Source organism: Canis aureus, chromosome 12 (genome assembly GCF_053574225.1).
Source record: "Canis aureus isolate CA01 chromosome 12, VMU_Caureus_v.1.0, whole genome shotgun sequence".
NCBI lineage: Eukaryota > Metazoa > Chordata > Mammalia > Carnivora > Canidae > Canis > Canis aureus.
The window spans coordinates 42233916-42258295 of record NC_135622.1 but is presented as its reverse complement, the minus strand read 5'-3'; the positions used below and the strand labels follow the sequence as shown (position 1 = coordinate 42258295).

The following is a 24380-nucleotide window of genomic DNA, read 5'->3' as shown; positions in this document are numbered from 1 at the left end:
TACCCCTACAATTCTATGGAGAAAAGATGATCTTTACAATAAAAGATGCTGAATCAGTTGGATATTTGTGTGGGTAAAAATGAAACTTGACCTTTACCTCAAACCAGACACACAATTGAGATGGATTATCAAATATAAGGTAGGTGAACACAGTAAAAAATCTAGAAGGAAACACAATGAAATACCTTTAGAGGAGAAAAAATTTTTTGAACTAGATGTAAAACACACCAAAAAAGATTGATTAAAATTAATTAAGATGGATTTAAATGCATTAAAATAAAGAACTTCTTGGTTCCTGGGTGGCTCACTTGGTTGAATGTCCACTCTTTATTTCAGCTCAGGTCATGATCTCAGGGTCATGAGATAGAGCCTAGCAGTTGTTGGGCTCCTTGCTCAGTGGGGAGTCTGCTGAAGATTCTCCCTTTCCTTCTCCCTCAGCACCTCCCTCTCCCATGCGCATTCCTTCCTCCTTCAAATAAATAAGTCTTTAAGGAACTTCTGTTCATCAAAAAAAGCATTAGAGAAAAGGCAAGCCATAAACTGGGAAAAGATACTTAAAATACATGGATCCAACAAAAGATTCATCTGGTATATATAAAGAATTTCTACAAATCCGTTTTTTAAAAGACAGTTAACAAATGAACTTCCCAAAAAATGATATCCAAATAGCCCTTTAAGCACATGAAAAGGTAATCAACATTAATCATCAGGGAAAAGCAAATTGAAATATCATCAAATACCACCATACACCCAACAAAATGGCTAAAATTTAACACTAATAATACTCAGTGTTGGTAAAGAAGTAGAGCAACATTGTTGGTGGGTTATAAATTGATTATAACCACTTTGGGAAACTGGCTACTGCTCTACTATGAACATAATCACTAAAATTTAATAACTATCTGGCACCTTTTAAATTTTGTTTCGTTTTGATCAGAAAATGGAGAGGAAGGTTTTTAATTCATAGGACTGCTCATAATATTCTGAGGAAGTGTGTGAAACTAAATCACCTGCTGACAGCTACTTTTTGTTTAATTTCCTTTCTTCATAACCACTGGTTTTTAATTATGGTATTTTGGCCTTTTCCTAAATATAAGACTTGCTGAGAGGGTAGGCTGTCCTCAAAGGTGCTGTCTCTGCAACTGTTGGGTCTCTTGGGCTTCAAGGTTGGCCACTGGAGAGCAAAGAGGACTGCGTTTCTGTGGCAGTAGCCTTTAGGAGCATCATCAGGAACCAGCAACAATATAGATAGAACCCAGAGATCCCTGGAATAATCTTACTGTTAGTCATAGGACCCAACAGGGTATCTGGTAGTTTACTGACAGTGTGACTTTCCTGATCTCCAAAATATGGGTATGACTTTTTTTTTTAAGGATTATTATTTTATAGATAAATTTTTAAAAACTGACCATTTTATTTATTGTTTAACAGTACGAGGATGTCGTCCAGGAAAGATTGTGCAGATGACTGAAGCAGAAGTTCGGGGCTTATGTATCAAGTCTCGGGAGATCTTTCTCAGCCAGCCTATTCTTTTGGAGTTGGAAGCACCCCTGAAAATTTGTGGTATGTAAATGAGTAAAGTTGGAAGCTCTATTTTAAATATCAGTTTTTCTCCCCTATTTACATTGAAGGTAGATCTAGAGAAAACATTTTAATATTAATATTTATGTATAAGAGGGATTGGTAGGTTGATTTACATAAAATATGGAAATTGCAACTTTCATAAAATGGTAAGTTACAAGAAGAAAATGATTGTTACATATACATCAGATAAAAAGATCACTGTTCATATTTTTTAGTTCTTAGAAACAAATAAGAAAGACTAAGAGAAAGTTTTTTTTTTTTTTGAAGCCAGATTTTAGAAGAAATTCAAATGGCCAGTAAACGTAAGATCCTTAGCTTCACTAGTAAATCAATGAAATGCAATTTAAAAACAAATCCCAAATGTAGTGAGATTGGGAGGGGAAAAAATGTCAGAAACTGATAATCCAGTATTGTCAAGGTTGTGGAGAAATAGGCATTCTGATACACCAGTAACAAAAAACAAGAATCGAGTTTTAGGGGTCAGTTTGGCACTATCCATGGTGTTCTACCTTTGTTGTGAGTTTATTTTGAAGATTATATTACATTACAGTTTATATTCTTTTAAAAGTCTTATAGTGGCTTTTGGCCCAAAACAAAAACTTACAACTTTAGGTTGAGTGAATCACGTCATAGCCACAAAAATTGTACAGAAAGGGGCACCTGGGTGGCTCAGTGGTTGAGCATCTGCCTTTGGCTCAACTCATGATCTCAGGGTCCTGGATCGAGTCCTGCATCAGGCTTCCTGCAGGGAAGCCTGCTTCTCCTTCTGCCTCTCTCTTTCTCTTGTGTATAAAGAAAATATTTTTAAAAATCGTACAGAAAGCATTTTTTCATAGTTTACATAACAGTGGGAAATAGTGTAAGTAATATCCAAAGGTAATGCTTTTGGTTTGATAACTTGTAGTGGCTGTTATTATGACAGCTTTTATGGACTTAATTGTCATCTTTTGCTCAATCAAGGATTATTTCTGTATGTAAAATTTTCATTGTCCTGTGTGCATGTTTCTTAGTGATTCACATTCATACCTGTAAACTCTAGGTGTTTAGGGTGCTCTTTTTTTTTTTTTTTTTTTTTTTAAGATTTTATTTATTCATGAGAGACACAGGGAGAGAGAGAGGCAGAGACACAGGCAGAGGGAGAAGCAGGCTCCACGCAGGGAGCCGGATATGGGTCCCGGGACTCCAGGATCATGCCCTGGGCTGAAGGCAGGCGCCAAACTAGCCACCCAGGTTGCCCTTAGGGTGCTCTTTAAACAATTTTTTCTCTTTCTTGTGTTTATTAAGTCATGTGCTTGGTGCTCCTTGGTACAGTACCTAGCTAATAAAAGGTATTAGCTAAGAAAATGTTTGTTGAATTCATTAGTTAATTAGCTTAGTGTAACAAGAGGTAGCATGAAATTTTGTGGAGCCTGGCTGGCTCAGTTGGTAGAACATGCAACTCTTGATGTCAGAGTTGTGAGTTTGAGTCCCATGTTGGGTGTAGAGATTACTTGAAAATAAATTTTTTTAAAAACATTTTTTTGGAAATGATCAATCTCTTCTGTGACTCTAAATCAAATGTAGTTATTTATAACATCTTAAGATGATTCAAATTCTCTCTAAGGTACTCTTTAAAATGCTTTGATATAGAAATAATTTGAGGGTAGTATAAGTTAGTTGTACTAAATATTTCTAAATTCTGGCTATTTGTCTTACTGTTTGGTATAACAAGTTACCTAATGTTAAGTTACCGGCTTATAGTTATCATGTTCGGTATCTATTGTATAACATATTACTCCAAAACTGTATGGCTTAAAATAGCATGAATTTATCACCTCACAGTTTCTGTGCATCAGGGATTCAAGCACAGCTTAGCTGGGTCCTCTGGTTCTGGGTCTCACAAGGTTGTGACCTAGGTACTGCATTCATCTCAAGGTTCAGCATGAAAGGATTCCATTCCTTATGAGCTGATGGACTGAGGGCTTGGTTCCTAATGAGATGTTGGCCAGAGGCCTCTTTCAGTTACTTGCCATGTGTGCTTCTCCATAAGGCAGCTGGCTTCAGCATCAAGAATGGGAAAAGGCAAGAGAATACGAGCAGAATGGAAGTCATGATCTTTTGTAACCTAATCTCAGAAGTGACAGCCCATCCCTGTTAGAAGCTAGTCACCAGCTCCAGCCTACATTCAAGGGGAGAGGATTACACAAGAGTGTAAACATTGCAAATCATTTGAAGCTGCTTCCCACAGTAACCAAATGTTCTAAAATTGGCTTTTTCTGTTTTCAGGAGATATTCATGGACAGTATACAGATTTACTGCGATTATTTGAATATGGAGGTTTCCCACCGGAAGCCAACTATCTTTTCTTAGGAGATTATGTGGACAGAGGAAAGCAGTCTTTGGAAACCATTTGTTTGTTATTGGCTTATAAAATCAAATATCCAGAGAACTTCTTTCTTTTAAGAGGAAACCATGAGTGTGCTAGCATCAATCGCATTTATGGGTTCTATGATGAATGTAAGTAAAAAATAAGTTATTTTTTGTTAATGGGAAAATTCCCTAATATTCCCTAATATAATTTTCTAGTTCAAAGGAGTTCCTTTAAGTTTTTAAAAAAATATAATATGAAGCATAGGACCAAGAAGAGTCTTTCATGGAGGAGGGCCCTGAAACTGGGACACATGTTACTAATTAAGCTGGTTCCTTAGAATCTCCTTGGTTGTGTTATTTCAGGTTGACTGCAGCTTACTCAACTGAAAGCTCCTCTTGTAATTAGTTTACAGAGTAAAATATCCACATAAAACAGGTCACTATAGATAGTATCCTCTAGTTTTCTAGTGTCCATTAAGGTTTTAGTTCTCAGTGTTCTTGTGATATAATGGAAATTCTCATTGGCCCTGTGTCACAAGAAATACTGAGAAGTATGAAATTATTTAAAAATTCAAGTTTATTATTAGAATTTTAATCTATGCCTATAAACCTACAGAGATAAGGATACTGACTACTCTGGTATGTCTTATTGTACTTTTTCATCAGTAAGAAATCACAGATTTGTGTTTTATAGTAGTGTTTCCAAGTGTTACTACTAAATTACTATATTCGAATTTGGTCTTTTGCTTTTGTTAGAGCATGGGAAAGAACATATGTTTGGTTAATTATAATTTAGAACCAGTTACAATGATTTTCAAATTGAATTTACCGGTTTTTGAGCTGAATTCTCCATTAGAATCTATTTTTGCTTTTTTTCCAACCTTAAATTTGGTAATCTTTTTCAAACTCCTGTCTCCTTGGTTTATATGATCATTTATTTGACAAGTGTTTATAAGGAAGTGTTATATACCCGGAACTACTTTAAACACTAGGGATTCAGCTATCCACAAGACAGATCTCTGTTCTTGTGGAGCTCTGTTCTAATAGGAATGATGCCACATTTGATTTTATGTTGCATTTTTATTTCTGAGGTGTAATGTATGGTTTCAACTGTTTAAATCAGACCAGTAGACGAGAAGTGGATTATAGTACATCTAGCCATAACCACTTTTCTAAAGCTCTATCAGTAGAGATGTATTCTTAAGGATAAAACATGAGCTTGAATATCCTAAAGGATAGAAATGACATGAAATGAAATAATGCATGTGAGAACAGCTTGTAAACACTGCTTTGAGTTAATCTTTTTCATTGAGAGACAAGTTATGGCATAGGAAATTAGTGCTTATGTCTTTCCTCCCTCCCTTGGGTTAGTTGTTTAGAACTTCCTGCCCAATTCAGGAAAATCAAGTAACTCTGAAAAGGTGAACATATGCTTGAGGTTGTCTTTGTTGTAGCTCTTTATGCTAGACCACAGGAAAATTATAGCCTTTGTGTCTCTATTTATACTTGCTGTAATGCCAAGTTGTAATTCACTCAAAAGTGAGTACCAGTCAAGCACTTGGAAATTGTCCTTTCTTGGCAGTAAATTTATGCTATGTTACTCAATGCATTAGAGTCAAAATGGACAGTCTCTAGAGACACCCCTTTCACTTCTGCATATTTGGCTAGGTATTTAATGTGCATGTTGAATGCAAAAGATAAACTAATAGTCTGTTAGACTATTTCAAAGTTGCTTTATTATAGTGATCTTAAAAGACAAAAACGTCAAAAAAATTTTTAATAAAAGACAAAGTGTTTGATATATTTTTCCATAAAATACATAACACAGTCTTTCAGGGTTTTTTTTAACTTTATGGAAAGGTGCTGAATGTTTATTAAATTTACTGCCTTTTTAAAAGTGTTCAAGAAATAATACAGAAAAAACAAAGTGCTGTATGAAGTTACCCATAATCCTGTTTTTGAGATAAGAACTGAAAATAGTTTTAGACTTATTTATTTGCTTATTCTTTTTATAGGCAAACGAAGGTTTAATATTAAATTGTGGAAGACCTTCACCGATTGTTTTAATTGTCTGCCTATAGCTGCCATTGTGGATGAAAAGATCTTCTGTTGTCATGGAGGTAGACTAATAAATTTGCTTTATGGGTTTTTCTTACTATCCTTCCATTGTTTAGAAAAGACCTATAGTAACTAAGATGCACACCATGGGAAAACAAAGCAGTGCTTGTTTGAAAACTCAGATCATTAAAACTGTTTTAAACATAGATAAAATCTTTTTTTTTTAATAATAAATTTATTTTTTATTGGTGTTCAATTTGCCAACATACAGAATAACATCCAGTGCTTATCCCGTCAAGTGCCCCCCTCAGTGCCCGCCACCCAGTCACCCCCACCCCCTGCCCTCCTCCCCTTCCACCACCCCCAGTTCGTTTCCCAGAGTTAGGAGTCTTCCATGTTCTGTCTCCATTTCTGATATTTCCTACCCATTTCTTCTCCCTTCCCCTCTATTCCCTTTCGCTATTATTTATATTCCCCAAATGAATGAGACCATATGTTTGTCCTTCTCCGATTGACTTATTTCACTCAGCATAATACCCTCCAGTTCCATCCACGTCGAAGCAAATGGTGGGTATTTGTCATTTCTAATGGCTGAGTAATATTCCATTGTATACATAAACCACATCTTCTTTATCCATTCATCTTTCGATGGACACCGAGGCTCCTTCCACAGTTTGGCTATTGTGGACATTGCTGCTAGAAACATCGGGGTGCAGGTGTCCCGGCGTTTCATTGCATCTGAATCTTTGGGGTAAATCCCCAACAGTGCAATTGCTGGGTCGTAGGGCAGATCTATTTTTAACTCTTTGAGGAACCTCCACACAGTTTTCTAGAGTGGCTGTACCAGTTCACATTTCCACCAACAGTGCAAGAGGGTTCCCTTTTCTCCGCATCCTCTCCAACATTTGTGGTTTCCTGCCTTGTTAATTTTCCCCATTCTCACTGGTGTGAGGTGGTATCTCATTGTGGTTTTGATTTGTATTTCCCTGATGGCAAGTGATGCAGAGCATTTTCTCATGTGTGTGTTGGCCATGTCTATGTCTTCCTCTGTGAGATTTCTGTTCATGTCTTTTGCCCATTTCATGATTGGATTAAAATCTCTTTTAGTAACTGGAAATTTATGATTATTTATACAGAATGAAAATATAGTACTTACCTTTAAAGAATTTCATGTGTGAAGAGGATAGCCAGAGTTCTGTTTCAATAAACGTCTTTCCTTTACCTCAGTTTTGACAGAAAGATAGCCCTACTATTGGTAAAAATGAGAGGATCATGTTTATATTCCTGCCTATACTATAAATACTTTTCATCAGAATCGAAGTGTAATTGAGCTTGCTAGATTGTATATGAACTGATGTCTTGAGAAATTAAAAACCTATTGACAAAATGTATATTTCCAAAAAAAGTAAGATAAAGTATATTTCAGGGGTGCCTGGGTGGCTCAGTCTGTTGTGTCTGACTTTTGGTTTTGGCTTGGGTTTTGATCTTGGGATCCTGGGATCAAGCCCCATGTGGGGCTCCACACTTAGCAGGGAATCTGCTTCTCTCCCTCTTCTCCTCCCTGCCCCCTCCCATGTGTGCTTTCTCTAAAATCAATACATCTTTTTTTAAAAAGTATATTTCAAAACATACTGTGTAATGAATGGGATTTAATTCTGTCAAAGTACTTGTAGAGGGAGTGATTTTTATGAAGCCTGGAAAGGGAGAGAATTGTTAGACAAATGTTTATGGAAGCGTGGGTTTTGGAGGATGAGTAGACTTTGGAGAGGTAAAAAAGAATTTGAGACAGGTTTTTTTATGTTTCTAGTTCAAGGAATGTGTGAAGACTGGCCTGACTAGAATGTCAAGTACATGTTGGGGAATGATAGGAATCAAATTATGGAGATTTGAATACTGAGCAAAGGAGTTTGTTGAATGGTTTAAAAGCCATATTGGATTTTTGTACAGGGAAGTAATTTAATGAAAATACTTTAAGAAAATTAATTTTTATCAATATACAGTAAGAATTAAGGTAAAAAAGTATTGAAAAGATAGATGTATTTGTCTAAGCCTGAGGTAAAAAATGATTTATTCTCTGATAGAACATATATCACTATACTAATTGAAATATTTTATAGTAGATACTAAACATTTAGGAAATAGTAGTTTTTGAACATTAACTAAAATTAGAAATGTATATAAAAAGTATGTGATGGTACTCTAAATTTATAAAAGAGAAATGCTAGCTTATATTTATGTACTACTTTAAAGATTGCAGAGTATTTTCATTTTTTCTCATCCTTCTGATCAACACTTACGCTTTTAAGAAGGTCATGAACATGTTGGAGTAGGGTGTAGGAAGGCCTTATGAGACAGAGTGAGGCAATTAAACATGGAAGTAAACATGTTTAAGATTGGGTGGTAAAAAGTGGAAAGAGTGGTAGGAAGTATTGGAATTGGGTATGTTCCTGTAGAAGGGCAGGGAATGATTGGAAAGAAAGAAGAGTGGTAAGATTTCTTTCCTGGAGAAATCTTTTGAAATAAAAGGGAATTTTATTTCCCTTGTAGGGAAGAGTGGCAAATTCATAATCACAATGTTCTGTTACATCAAAGTGGGATTCTATTTAATAACTCAGTATATTAAAAGTGACATTAAAAAGGATACCTTAAGTATGTTTAATTTTATGTAGTGAATATACTTTGACTAAACGCTTCTTTATTTGAGTGAATATTGTTTAGATGTCAGTATTATAACTTCTCTTTTATTTATAGGACTGTCACCAGATCTGCAATCTATGGAACAGATTCGGAGAATTATGAGACCCACTGATGTCCCTGATACAGGTTGAGTATATAGAGAAACTTAGTTGATTTATGTAAAATGTTGACATGTTTGAACTTAATTATATACTTAGTAGAAGTAGAATTGGTTTATGTAATAAATAATAGAGCTTTTTTAATCATGAATAAGCTAACTACAGATTATTTGGAGTAATATATTTCACTTCCCGCTAATTATTTCCCAAGGTGCAATACTTTTACATTTCATATATAGCTGTAGTATGTTACTGTTAAACTTATCACAAAAGATCTTGTTATTGATCCTCCTTACTTTCCTGGCATTACTTCATTCATATCAATATTGGTTATGTCCTTCAAAAACTTAAAAATTAGTCAAAAAGAAGACCCCTGGTTGGCTTAGAGCATGCAACTCCTCATCTCCAGGTCATGAATTCAAATCCTACGTTGGGCATGGAGCCTACTTAAAAAGAATAGATAAATTTAAAAAATTTTTTTGACGGGTTTTAAAAAAAATTGATACGTGTTTTGATTAAAATAATCTTTCTTAGCTGAAAATACTTTTTAAAAATTATCTAGTAGTTTTCTGTTATTTTTTTGCCTCTTCTGTATTTCAAATTTGTAGAGCTCAGAAAGCTGTAGAGATACATGGTGAGTTTTGTGAAAAATTTGTGAAAGAATAATGAAAATTATTCAGACATTTAAAATAACTCCTAGGTAAGTAAAACAAGTCAAAGCAAAAGTAAATAAATTCCAGTTGAGGATAAATTTCTTTGTTGATTAACAAATGATAATTTAATTTTATAAATAAATTCTGGGCACAGTTGCCTTAGTTTTCTATTGGCTTTTAAACGGTAATTATTCATAGTCGAGTGCCAGTGTGTGTACTAAGACCTATACTAATCTTGGCATTCATACCATAAAATGCTATGATAACCTATGAATTAAATGCAGTAAAGGTCTGCTTTTTAGTTCACCTTTTGCTGAAGCCTATCAGTACCTTCCTTTATGGCATTTTCTGACTCTGAGTGTATGTGGTTTTTCCACAACATACCCCATTCTCCCAACACTTAAGTGAGTGTTTAACATTTTAATTTGATTCTGACACTAACTCATGGAGTTAGCTGGAACTCCACAGGTTAAGGGGTCCATTCCACAAGACCGCCCGCACTTAGGTTTTCAGCCTCCAGTGGGGTTCTCTGGAGACCCACACTACTGCCCAAAATTCTAGGATTCCCACAACCACATCTTCAGATGCTTTACTTATATTTGTCAGTTTTTCATAAAGGGATACAACCTCGGAACTGCCAAATGGAAGAGATTTGTAGAGGAGGGTATACTGGTTGGTGAATAGCTCCCACATCCTTTGGTATCAGTGTGTTCAACAACCAGAAGCTTCCCAAGTCTAATTGTTCAAGAGTTTTTATAGAGCATGTGATGTGATGAGCACTGGGTGTTATACTATATGTTTGCAAATTGAATTTATTAAAAAATTTTTTTTATTTAAGAGATTTTTTTTTTATAGAGCTCAATTTCCAGCCCTCCTCTCCAGAGGGAGAGGGCAGCTGAAAGTTCAAATCCTCTAAACATGTGTTTGGTCTTTCTGTTGACTGGCCCAAACATGAAGGGCTCTAGGAGCCCCTAGATCACTTTATTAGCATAAACTCAGGTTTAGTAGAAAGGGGCTCTTTATGAATAACAAAAGATATCCCTGTCACTCAGGAAATTCCAAAGGTGTTATTAGGAGCTCTGTGCCAGGAATGGGAACAAAGAACAAATGTATCTTTATTATATCAAGCTGTCTTACTATTAAAAGCATTAACAGGGGCACCTGGGTGGCTTAGTTAGTCAGCCAGGTCTTGATCACAGGGTCCTGAGTTCAAGCTCCAAGTAGGGCTCCACTCTGGAAATGGAGCCTACTTTTAAGAGAAAAAAAGGCATTAACATAAGCAAAACTGTCCTTTCTCTCAATTTCTACCAGGTTTTTTTTTTTTTTAAAACAGATTTACATTATTTGATTAATTATCTCATTATCATTTGTGTAATCAGACCCACCTTTTGTGTGTTATAGTCATCAGTTCTCAACAAACTTGAAAATCTTCAAAATGAGGATTGTTTAGACTGCCATAAGGTCTAGAAATCCTTCTATATTAAGAACATCCTGTAAATGAAAAACCAGAGGTCTTATAGCTTACTGATAGAATTATTTATTGGTAATTTTGTAAAGGGAGTTGATTATTCATAAATAGGGCTGGACTAGATGGATTACTAAGTTTATTCCCTATTTTTTTCTCCATTTTCTACTCATAAGATCTAAAGAGTCTATAAAAATATAGTCTTTTTTAAATTTTTTATAAATTTGTATTTATTTATGATAGTCACACACAGAGAGAGAGAAAGGGGGGCAGAGACACAGGCAGAGGCAGAAGCAGTCTCCATGCCGGGAGCCCGACGTGGGATTCGATCCCGGGTCTCCTGGATCGCGCCCTGGGCCAAAAGCAGGCGCCAAACTGTTGCGCCACCCAGGGATCCCTAAAAATATAGTCATTAAAAAATCTTCATGAACCAATACGTAAGCAAAACATGGCTAAACCTTTAAATTGAACTGTTAGGAACATGCATTTGGTTATTTTATTTCAAGTGTGTTTGGATTGTTTTGCTCAGTGTATTGAAAGCTTGATAATGTTACGCGTCAAAATGCTACTAATGATTAAACATCAACCATTATAAACAGGTATAGAGATCCACTTGTCAGTAAGCCACTAACATACTGCATATAGTAGTTAAGTTGTCTCATAACTTACTTGTGCAAGTACATTGAGTACAAAAGGGGAAAAAAAGCATGGATTTTACCAGATTTTGATTATAATTCTAGAATAAATTTGACTAAACTTAATAGAAACTAGTATTTAAATAATAGGGCATGTGTATCACTATATTGTACACTTGAAACTAATATAACACTGTAAGTTAACTATAATGGAATTAAGAAATAAATAATGGGCCATTTATTTAAAATTTATATTTTAAATAAGGTATGATATAAATGTATATTTCAAGTCATCAGGTTCTGTTAGTATAGTTCAGACATAAGTCAGTTTCAAGGGTGAAGCAAGTTTTTGAAATGTTGAAAATGGTCTTTTAGGCTTTGGTATTTATAATCTTTAGAAGTTTAATTTATAAATTCATACTTTTTTTTAAAAACAACCAAATGATTGTGATATTTGTTCATTAGGACTTGAATTATAAAATATCCAAATCTTGACTCTAAGATTACCTTGATTCCATTATGTTTGAAAAATCCACATTGTTGTTACCATTATTTTATCTTATATGCATGTAGACTGTCATATTTCCCAAATAATTCTGAAAGCAACTGTATTCTAGTTTTATTGTCACCTTAAAATTGGAGATTAATATCTTGGTTTCCTGCTCATTGCTTCACTTTAGAAAACAAACTAGAAAATAGCATTATAGAGCACTGGTGGTGTGTCGGGGTTAGCCTGTGTGTGTTTTAAAAAATCAGTTTGTGGTTCTTGAGAAATCAGAAAGAGCTTGTAAATTGAGACTATCTCATTGGATTTTGTATGCTGGTGGACTTCTTAAATCATCATAGCAGGAGCGTAGGAAATAGTGATAGAAATTAAGAGTACATTACCACCAATTCTACAAGGTGTTTTTAGAGAATTCTCCTATTTTTTTTTATTTTTTTTATTTATTTATGATAGTCACACAGAGAGAGAGAGAGAGAGAGAGAGAGAGGCAGAGACACAGGCAGAGGGAGAAGCAGGCTCCATGCACCGGGAGCCCGACATGGGATTCGATCCCGGGTCTCCAGGATCGTGCCCTGGGCCAAAGGCAGGCGCCAAACCGCTGTGCCACCCAGGGATCCCGAGAATTCTCCTATTAAGACAGACTATATCATGACTCGAAGTTCTCCTTTCCTGATAGAACCTGTATTATGAAGTTTATGAATCGTCAAAAAAAAAAAAAAAAAAAACTGGCTCATTTTAAAAACAAATCATCCCTTAATGCTGATTTCTCCTTTCCTTGGCACCATAGCTCTTACCAAAGTACTTAATATCACCATCTCAACATCCACCCCTCTTCATCTCACTACAGTTTGACTTCTAACCATTTTCTTCTCATCCATCAAGAAACTACTTTCGTAAAGATTTGATGATATACTTCTAAGTGCCACATTTTTTCCCTTTTGTCCTGTTCCACTTATTCATTGTACCTGAATCTTAACCATTTCCTATGTCTGGATAATTTTTACCCCTTTAAGGAGATCTCTGCTGTTCTAATTAATCTCTTCCTTTTGTTTTGGTTATTCCTTCTCAATATTTTTTTGCTCACTCCCCTTTCTCCTTCCTCTGCCTCTATTAAATATTTGCTTCCTCAGAATTCATGTACTGGTCTTGTCACTTGACATTCCCAAGGCAGTCTGAGTCCCTCCTAAGGTTTATACAACAGTGAGTATGACAAAGATACTCATAAATATTTTTAGCTCTGACCTCTTTTCTTTTGCCTGGAACTAAAGCCAAGGATCTGTTCTGATTTTGTTCATCCATATTTCATTTAAATCTTCTAGGTCTTTGTAGAAAATGTTTTCTTCCCTCAAATTGGTCATTAGGTTAAATACAGTTTCATTTGAAATCTCAGTTGGGTTCACAAAATTACACAAACTGTTGGGGAAATACGTATGTGGAAGAACAAAGGATTGAAATTAACCAAGACAATCCTGAAGAAAACTAAGTTGGGATATTACCCCTACCAGATATAAAGATTATTTAAAAGCCTTAGTATATTATTTGGCTTAGGAATAAACGAAATAGATTAATTGAATAGATTGGCACCTAGAAATAGTGTAAGTAACCTCTATTCTGGAAATGCTGCTGGGTCAATTGCTTATCCATATGGAGAAACTGTACAAAAGGTGAATAGCCAAGATGCCTGGGTGGCTCAGCGGTTGAGCGCCTGCCTTCGGCCCAGGGCGTAATCCAGAAGTCCTGGGATCAAGTCCCACATCGGGCTCCCTGCATGGGGCCTGCTTCTCTCTCTGTCTGTGTCTCTGCCTCTCTCTCTCTGTCTCTCATGAATAAATGAATAAAATCTTTTAAAAAAAATGTGAACAGCCTTTTCTATGTATTGTGTGCTTAGAGTGTGCCATACATGTATTTCCTCTATGTGGAAAGTTGGAAAGTGCTACTTTCAGCCAGGCGAAGTTACAGTTACATGATTGGGTTAGCAAAGAGTGGCTAAATTTGGCAGACTGGGATACTAGGGAGCATGAGAAAAATTGTGATACAGTTTACAAACTTTGTTTTTTCATTGCTATGTTTTTATTCTTTAAAGGTTTGCTCTGTGATTTGCTGTGGTCTGACCCAGATAAGGATGTGCAAGGCTGGGGAGAAAATGATCGTGGTGTTTCCTTCACTTTTGGAGCTGATGTAGTCAGTAAATTTCTGAATCGTCATGATTTAGACTTGATTTGTCGAGCTCATCAGGTACGAAATATAAAAATTTTGAATATTTTAGTATTTATTAACATCACACAAATCTGCCTTTTTGTTTTTGAGGAAAATGAGACCCAAGAAAGCTAATTCTACAAGGAAAGTAGTAGGTGAGATGATGCCTATACCTTGATCTCACAATTAACAATCTAATGAGCTGTTAACCCTTCTCACCCTCTGAGAGGAAATGTTTCAAGCCAATACATTTTTGTAGTATATTGCAACGCTGACAGATTTGTTTGGTGCTTGTCTGAAGCTCTCTAGAAATATTTGATCCCGTTTTAATATGATGTTTATGTATTTTAGATAAGAATCCAATGACAATAGTGTTAAAGGACACTTGAGACAATTGGAAAAATTGTTATAGACTGGGCATTAGATATTAAGGAGTTATTGTTTGTTATTTTAACCTTGTGAGAATAGTATTATTATGTAAGAAGGACATCCATATTTTTAGAAATGCATACTCCGGTATATAGAGGTAAGATGACATGTCTAGGATTTGCTTTAAAACATATCAGCAGGGCACCTGGCTAGCTCAGTCAGTAGACCATGCGACTCTTGATCTCAGCCTGTTGAGTTCAAGCCTCAGGTTTGGTGTTGAGATTACTTAAAAAAAAAAACAAAAACAAAAACACCTCAGCAGAAAGAAAAGGAGGATAAATGAAACAAATGTAGCAGAATCCTGGTAATTACTAAATCAAGGTGGTAAGTAAATGAGAGTTTATTGGACTCTACCTTCTATATACAGTTTAGGTTTACATATTTGGTTGCGTTGGGTTTTTTTGTTTTTGGTTTTGTTTTGTTTTTAATGCCTACCACCACTACTATATTGTATAATCTTTAGGGAGGAGATTGAGACTTGTTGACTTTTAAATATCTATTGCCTTTTAAACTTATATTACTGTGTGTGTTTAGTGTTTAAATAAATGAATTAACAAAGCTTATTTTAATGATTTAACATATCAAGTCCTCTTGTTCCCTAAAACAAAACTGGTATGAAGTAAATTCACTGAAAGGTATCTTTATAAATTTTTTTCTCACTACTTTTGAGAGTACTAAAAGTTTGAAATTTGTAAGTATAATACTTTTAAAGATTCCTTGTTTTATTTCTTTGTTAAAGCAGGGTTTATTAAGTATATGCTATTCTACAACACTTCCCTTTTGAACGGGGCTTTATTACCCATGGCACTTGATTACTACTTTGTGTAATCCTGTGGGTAAACAAAGATGACTAGCTTCTCATTTTTTGCATATGTTGTGTGTCACATGCCTTTTTCCTAACAGAGTTCCCTAGTTGAGTTGAAATGAAGTCACATCCCCAAATCCTCTGCTTTTGGCAAAGTTTTCTTTGGTAAATAACTGTGTTTATGATTTAACTAATTAATATAGTACCTACTACTAGGTAACAGTGCAGAGTTGCTAAGTTTCCTAATAAGGTACCCATTGATTTAGCTTAGGTTTCCATTCACTGATCTTTTCAAGAATGGACAATGATTTTTTAAAAAAGTTGTTGTTGAACTGTGTTTATTTGGACAGTCTTTTTCCAGACACTTGCAAAATCTTATTCTGCTTATTTTCAAACATATTATCTCTAAAATTAAGAGACTTATGCTGGGAAACACCACAAACTACAAATACATCCTTTTAAAATAAACCTGTTCATTTAGTAAATGTGTGAATGAATAAATGAACAAGCAAACTTGTTGAAGAATTCAAAGAATATGAGTGCCAAACATTATGTATGGCTGAGCTGGGGTAGCTAAGGTGACCAAGATCATAGCGGAAAAGGTTAATATCTAAATCCTAGAAGTGTGTGCCTGATAACTAAGGTAGGAATTATTTAAAAATGTCAATATTTCGAGGAGCCTAAGTGGCCCAGTTAAGAGTCTAATTCTTGCTTTCAGCTCAGGTCATGATCTGAGGATCCTGAGATCAAGCCCATGTGGGCCTCTATACAGAGTCTGCTTGTCCCTCTCCCTCTGCTCCTCCCCCTGCACATGTACATGCTCTGTCTCGTAAATAAAATCTTTAAATATATATATAAATTAATAATAAAGGTAAATTATTTTGGAGGTCCTTTCTTTTTTTTATTTTTTAAAAATTCTTTCAGAGAGAGCGTGAACATGAGTGGGGGGGAGGAGAGGGACAGACTGAGCTGAGCGCAGAGTCTGACGCACGGCTCAAGTCTCTGGACCCTGAGATCATGACCTGAGCTGAAATAAAGATTCAGTGCTTAACTGACCAAGCCACTCAGGCGCCCCTGAAGGTGCTTTCTTATTAGCAAGTATTGTTAAGATAATTTTGCTGAATCAAAGGATGGCTTAAAGACTTCAAAAAATTATTATTGCCTACCGTGAATAAATATATAATGTTTGTGTCATTGCCTCTATCTCTCAGATTTGTAGAGCTGAGAAACATAAATTGTTTAAATCACTCAGAAATTGGCTATCTAGATTCTAGAAATCATGTTAAATCATTAAAGAATTAAGGATTCTATAGTTGTGATATAATGCCATCATCTAAGAAGTATTTGATGTCCAAGGTTCCTGGAGATACTATACTGATTAGCATATGTAATGCCTTGGAAATGGTATGGTATGGTTTTAGATATTCAGTTATCACAAATATACTGTTACTTCATTTAAGCTAAGTCCTTACCATTATAGAAAAGGCTTACCAATTTTAATATTTTTAGACAAGTTTAAAAATAAAGTAGTGTATATTTTTAGGTCTTTTTTTTTGTCATATTAATCTCAATAATATAGACAGTTGAGAATTAGCTATAATTAGGTGTGTTTTTTCTTTTGACCTTTCCTTTTACAGGTAGTAGAAGATGGATATGAATTTTTTGCTAAACGACAATTGGTAACCCTATTTTCAGCCCCAAATTACTGTGGCGAGTTTGATAATGCTGGTGGAATGATGAGTGTGGATGAAACTTTGATGTGTTCATTTCAGGTATGATATAATTATTTATAATTTATTTATATTTGTTTATATTTATATATAAATCAGTTTTATTTAAAAGTGATTATCACAGATTTGTTAGAGATTTCTGTTTTTATTCACAAAGATTCTAGACTTTTTGGTACATATCAAATATTAAGAGTTTGGGAGAACCTAAGATAGTCATTCTTTTTTTTTTTTTTTTTTAATTTTTATTTATTTATGATAGTCACAGAGAGAGAGAGAGAGAGAGGCAGAGACACAGGCAGAGGGAGAAGCAGGCTCTATGCACTGGGAGCCCGACGTGGGATTCGATCCCGGGTCTCCAGGATCACGCCCTGGGCCAAAGGCAGGCGCTAAACCGCTGCGCCACCCAGGGATCCCTAAGTTAGTCATTCTTGATGCAGGTGTTTAAATTGTTAAATTCCTATATGACTTCTTTAGGGGCTTACCTACTAAAAGAATGTGAATTCAACGAATAGCTTAAATTTTGTTTCCTTTTGCAAGAAATATACCAACTCTGGTTTTATAGTGTGCTATTTAAAATCATTCTTGTTCACAAGCACAGGAACTTGACCTTATCCTTCAACTTTTAACATAGTGGGATTAGATTAATTTCTTTTTCACTGAGATACTATGATGCTCTGAATAGTTTTAAGAGATGCTTCATGAATCTTTTTTACACATTTTGTGTAAATATTGAAATTTTCTGTCTATAATGTATGTTAAAACTCAATTTACACCCACCAGAATAAATACAATAAAGTCAGACAATAACAAGTATTGGTGAGGATGTAGAGAAGTTGGAACCTTCATAACATTGATGATGGGAATGTAAAATGCTTTTGGAAACAGTATGGTAGTTCCTCAAAAGGTTAATTTAAACATTAAGTTTTTATATGGCCCAGCAATCCAACTCCTAGGTATGCCCAAAAGAATTGAAGGGCAGGTATTCAAATACAGGTATGTGCATATTCATAGGATCATTGTTTATAATGCCAAAAAGTGGAAACAACGCAGATGTCCATTAAGTAAAAATGAAAACAAAATGTGTGGGATCCCTTGGTGGCGCAGCGGTTTGGCGCCTGCCTTTGGCCCAGGGCGCGATCCTGGAGACCCGGGATCGAATCCCACATCGGGCTCTTGGTGCATGGAGCCTGCTTCTCCCTCTGCCTGTGTCTCTGCCTCTCTCTCTCTCTGTGACAATCATAAATAAATAAAAAAGTTTAAAAAAAAAAAAGAAAGAAAACAAAATGTGGAATATCCATTAAATGACATATTATTTGATAATTAACAGTAATGAAGTACTGATACATACTACAACATGAATGAACCTGAAGAATATTATCTCTGTGAAAAGAGCCAGTCACAAAAGACCACATATTGTATGATTTGATTTATGTGAAATAGCCAGAAAAGACAAATCAATAGAAAAAGATTAGTGTTTCCTTGGAGTTCAAGGGAGTTAGAGTAGTAGAGAATGAAAATGGGGAGTGATTGCTTATGGGAGAGATTTCTTTTGGGGTGACAAAAACTCTAAAATTAATTATAGCAGTGGTTGTACATTCTGTAAATACTTTAAAAATCGTCAACTTGTACATTGTTTAAACAGTTGGACTTTAATATAAAATATATTTAAAAAATTTTTTAAGGGGCAGTCCCAGTGGCTTAGCGGTTTAGCGCCTGCCTTTGGCCCAGGGCATGATCCTAGAGACCCAGGATCGAGTCCCACATCGGGCTCCCTGCATGGAGCCTGCTTCTTCCTCTGCCTGTCTGTGTCTTTGCCTCTCCCTCTCCCTCTCTCTGTGTCTCAAATAAATAAAAAAATCTTAAAAAAAATTTTTTTTAAAGATCTACATGTAAAAAAGTAAGGCGAAAGAGGTTGTGACTACCCTCTAAATAAATAGTGGCAAAGTTTGTTAACATACAGTGTAATAATAGTTTCAGGAGTAGGATTTAGTGATTGGTCACTTAGGTGTAACACTTAGTGCTCATCATAACCAGTGCCCTCCTTAATACACACCACTCATTTAACCTCTACCCCTGCTTACCTCCCTCCATCAACCCTCAGTTTGTTCCTATAGTTAAGAATCTATTTTACGGTTTATGGTTTGCTTCTCTCCCTTTTTGCCCCTATGCTTCTCTCTTTTTTTGTATGATACTTGTCCTTTTCAGACTGACTTATTTCACTTAGCATAATACACTCTAGTTCCATTCATGTGGAAGTGGCAAGATTTCACTCTTTTCTATGGTTAGAGTAGTACTCCATTGTATATCTATACCACATCTTTATTCATCAGTCAATGGACATTTGATCTCTTGCCATAATTTGGCTCTTGTTGATAATGCTGCTGAAAATATCAGGGTGCATGTCTTCCTTTGATTCAGTATTTTTGTACCTTTTGGGTAAATACCTAGTCGTGCAATTGCTGAGTCTTAGGGTAGTTCTTTTTTTTTTTTTTTTTTTTTTTTATGATAGTCACAGAGAGAGAAAGAGAGGCAGAGACATAGGCAGAGGGAGAAGCAGGCTCCATGCACCGGGAGCCCGACGTGGGATTCGATCCCGGGTCTCCAGGATCATGCCCTGGGCCAAAGGCAGGCGCTAAACCGCTGCGCCACCCAGGGATCCCGAGTCTTAGGGTAGTTCTATTGTTAACTTTCTGAGGGACCTCTGGACTGGCTGCACCACTTTGCATTCCCACCAACGGTGTAAGAAGGTTCCCCTTTCTCCGCATCCTCGCCAACATCTGTTGTTTCCTATGTTAAATTTAGCCATTCTGACAGGTGTGAGATATCGTAGTTTTGATTTGTATTTCTCTGATGATAAGTGATGTTGAGCATCTTATGTGTCTATCCAGCTTAGTCTTTTGACTTATAAACTGAGTGTTCTTTCCTCACCACAGAGGTACATTAATTAAGACTTTTTTTTTTCACCTGGGGATTCCTGGGTGGCTCAGTCGTTTAAGTGTCCAACTCTTCAGGGTCGTGAGATTGAACTGGCATGCTGGGAGTGGAGCCTCGCTTAAGATTCTCTCTCTCCCTTTACCCAACCCCCATGTACACACCCTCTCTCTCTTTCAAAATAAAGAAATTATTTAACTAAATGAAAATAATTTTTTCTTTTTACTTAAAGGATTGGATAGTTGATAGGATTTGTGTGCTTGAGCTTTTGTTAATTATCGGGAATGACAAATAATAACAGTATTCAAATATTTAGTCATTTGCACACTTTAAATGTGATAAATGTGCTTGGAACTTTTCTGGGGTTTTTTTCTATATTTTAATTGCAATTTATGTAATTATGTAAATATTTATAATTTGTTATTTCTTGAAAAGCCCACTTTTATAATGATTTTCTTAAATTTACTGCACTTGAAAGAATAACACTATTAATAAATTATTTGCTTTAAGATATTGAAACCATCTGAAAAGAAAGCTAAGTACCAGTATGGTGGACTGAATTCAGGACGTCCTGTCACTCCACCTCGAACAGCTAATCCGCCGAAGAAAAGGTGAAGAAAGGAACTCTGTAAAGAAACCATCAGATTTGTTAAGGACATACTTCATAATATATAAGTGTGCACTGTAAAACCATCCAGCCATTTGACACCCTTTATGATGTCACACCTTTAACTTAAGGAGACGGGTAAAGGATCTTAAATTTTTTTCTAATAGAAAGATGTGCTACACTGTATTCTAATAAGTATACCTGTTATAATATTCAGCAAAGTTAAATCCAAATTCAAAATTACCCATTAAAGTTACATCTTCACGTATCACAGTTTTTAAAGTTGAAAGCATCCCAGTTAAACTAGATGTGATAGTTAAACCAGATGAAAGCATGATGATCCATCTGTGTAATGTGGTTTTAGTGTTGCTTGGTTGTTTAATTATTTTGAGCTTGTTTTGTTTTGTTTTGTTTTTGCTAGAATAATGGCAAATATTTCACATTTTTTTCCCTGAACATTTTTACAAGTGAAATGTGGGAAGAGCTTTAAAGACATTCACCAACTATTATTTTCCCTTGCTTATTTACTTATGTACCTGTTTGATCTTACTAAGAAAACTTAATGCCTCATTACAATAAAAAGGAATTTTAGAGATCGATATTTTTTAAAAAACAGGCAAACTATCCAATCCAGTGATTGAATCAAACAGTTTGGGCAAACTTTACAGCTGATAGTGAATATTTTGCTTTATTACAGAAATTGCCACTGATTTGGATTTGTGCACTCTAATTTTTAACTTATTGATGCTCTATTGTGCAGTAGCATTTCATTTAACTTTAAGATAAGGCTCATATAGTATTACCCAACTAGTTGGTAATGTGATTATGTGGTACCTTGGCTTTAGGTTTTAATTCGCACGAAACACCTTTTGGCATGCTTAACTTTCTGGTAACACCCTCACCTGCATTGGTTTTGTTTTTTTGGGGTTTTTTTTGTTGTTGTTGTTGTTGCTATTTGTTTTTAGACCCACAGAACATGAGAATCCTTTTTTGACAAGCCTTGGAAAGCTGACACTATCTCTTTTTTCCTCCCTCTGTACGAAGGATGTATTTAAATGAATGCTGGTCAGTGGGACATTTTGTCAAAATGGTTATTGGGTGCTTAACTGTCTAATATTGCCATGTGAATGTTGTATACGATTGTAAGGCTTATGTCACTAAAGATTTTTATTCTGATTTTTCATGATCAAAGTTCATACAATATTGTATAGACATGCTTTGTAGTGAACTATAGTAGCAATAATTTCTGTACATGATCAAGGGTTTATTGCAGCATTTCTTTTCCTGTTCTCTTTTTTTAAAGGGTTAGTATTAACAAATGACAAGGAGTAGAAGAGTCAACATAAAGATTTTAGAAGGAGAACTTATAGGACACAGATTTGTGATTCTTTGGATGAGACCCTTTTGAATGTGATTCTAAAAGCTTTTATTGAGTATTGTCAAATTTGTAAGCTTCATAGAGATGGACATCATATTTATAATGCCCTTCTATATGTGCTACCATTGATGTGAAATTCTTGACCTTAATATTGTCTTTGAAAATGTTCAATTGAGAATTCTGTTAACTTACATTTTATGAATTGGCGTATTGTATTACTGCAAGAGATTTGATTTTCAGCACAGTGCAAAAGTTCTTTCAAATGCATATGTCTTTTTTTTTTTTTTTTTTCTAATTCCATTTTGTTTTAAAGCACATTTTAAATGTAGTTTTCTCATTTAGTAAAAGTTGTCTAATTGATATGAAGCCTGACTGGTCACTTTATTCCTTTTTTTTTTTTTTTCCTTTTACAATGAGACATTTAAACACATTCTGTTCAAACAGATTTTAATGTCTTTGACATACATTGAGTTGATTCTTTTCTGGAAGTGTTCATGTACTACATGTGATGTATTAGGTTACACAGGCTTTTATGTGATGTGATTTAAATATTTTCTTAATCTGAGTGTAAGTTGAGCAATTTCTAATAGAATTTTAGATGTACTCTTAGTAGTCATAGGAAGAAGTCTAGAAAAATAAACCTTTGGTAAGAGACAGGGCAGTCTTATTAATCTCAGTGTTAGAACATTAATTTGGATTTAACTTACTGTGGTTTTTTTATAATAATTCATCCAGGTCAGTGTTGAATATGAAAAAATAATCACTAAGCAAATTAGTACTGGTCACTAAATTTGAAGGGTAGAAATTTATCATGTTTAAACATTATTCAAGCTGTGGGACTCCTGGCTGGCTCAGTTGGGAGAGTATATGACCCTTGATCCTCAGGGTTGTGAGTTTGAGCCCCGCGTTGGATGTAGAGATTACTAAAATAAATAAACAAACATTCAGGTGATCTTAAAACTACTTTAAAGTTTTTGTCATATAATGTGTTACAAATACTACTTAGTTGGTAACACTGCTACTTCAGGTAAATAAAACTTCATTTCTTAGGAGAAAATTATCCTGTGATTCTAGTGTCACTAGTTTATATCATTCTTCCTCTCTGATTTTTAATGATTTCTATATTCAAATTTATGTTTAATCCAAATGTCATGACGTTTAAAATCAAACATGCTGATGTGATGGATCACAGAGTATTGGGTTACGTTTTTATTTGTTCCTGAATGGAAAGAATCAACTACAGTGTGCTACCCTTGTGTTTGAAACTTTAACATTCATTGTTTTAATTTTGCCTCAGGACAAATTTAATCATGATCATCAAGCCTGGTTTGTGCCAAATGTTGAGTCAGAATACCAGCAAGAGGAATTTTAAAGCTTAAAAAGGTGGTCGGTTAATTGAAAGTGTTCAGAGAATATATATGCCTTTCAAAAAAATAATTCATCTGAGGGAAAGCCAGGAACATCTTGAGATGTGTTCCTTAAGAATATGAAAGTGTATTTATTGAGCCAAGGAATTGAAATAGTATAAGTTCAGGTATGTTCCTTTGTTTCCTTGGCAACTATAATTCTTGAACCAAAGAACAGTTATTTTCTTTCACATCTTTACACTAAAAATGTGTTTAGGGAAGGAAAATAGGTTTACTCTGCTTTTGCTACCTTGACCTAATCCACTTCTGTGTTTCCTTATGCATCCATCCCTTAATCAAAGCTGTGCCTGAGAAGACACTAAAAAGCCTGACTATACCAGTGGCATCCCCTTAGAAATACTATGTCCCCTTTGCAAATAGTTTTCAGTGTTTTATAATTTCCTTAAACAGCTAAGAAGCGGTTAAAAGGATTTTAAAGTGACCGCATACCTTGCAAAATGAACAAGAGTTAAATAAGACATAAACTGATTAAGTGTAAATATACATGCAGAGTTTTATTATGTTTATTCTCTTTAAACTGTTTCTTCATGGGACGCCTGGGTGGCTCAGCGGTTGAGTGTCTGCCTTTGGCTCAGGGTGGGGGGGGGGAGGGGGGGCTCTGCAATAAACGTGGAGCCTGCTTAAGATTTTTTCTCTCCTTCCTCCCCTCCCCACAACTCACAACTTACTCTCTCTCAAAAATTTTTTTATTTAATTTTAAAAATATGAGAAGTGTGTCCAGTTACTTAAGGAAAGATTTCATAGCTAGCACCTGACAACATACTAGGGAAATTGTCTCTTGTTCAGAATCAAACTTTCTAAGTTATGATTCCTTCCTTGTTGATCCCCCCCTT

General features: G+C 35.2%; 1 protein-coding gene and 1 long non-coding RNA gene across 4 annotated transcripts in view; one reads left to right on the top strand and one right to left on the bottom strand.

The window, feature by feature from the left end:
• The window catches only part of LOC144281049 (uncharacterized), a 137093-nt gene extending 126158 nt beyond the window's left edge, over positions 1-10935 (bottom strand). Inside the window, exon 1 of the long non-coding RNA XR_013349505.1 lies at positions 10825-10935. This is a non-coding gene — a long non-coding RNA (uncharacterized LOC144281049). The remainder of the gene's footprint in view (positions 1-10824) is intronic.
• Positions 1-22480, top strand: part of PPP1CB (protein phosphatase 1 catalytic subunit beta) — a 39513-nt gene extending 17033 nt beyond the window's left edge. For all 3 annotated transcript variants that reach the window (XM_077843744.1, XM_077843743.1, XM_077843745.1), the window contains exons 3-9: positions 1432-1563; positions 3850-4080; positions 5949-6053; positions 8743-8814; positions 14128-14279; positions 17112-17246; positions 20646-22480. In XM_077843744.1, the coding sequence (XP_077699870.1) occupies positions 1432-1563; positions 3850-4080; positions 5949-6053; positions 8743-8814; positions 14128-14279; positions 17112-17246; positions 20646-20750 (932 nt within the window). In that variant the 3' untranslated portion in view covers positions 20751-22480. The remainder of the gene's footprint in view (positions 1-1431; positions 1564-3849; positions 4081-5948; positions 6054-8742; positions 8815-14127; positions 14280-17111; positions 17247-20645) is intronic.
• Positions 22481-24380: the final 1900 nt, after the last annotated feature.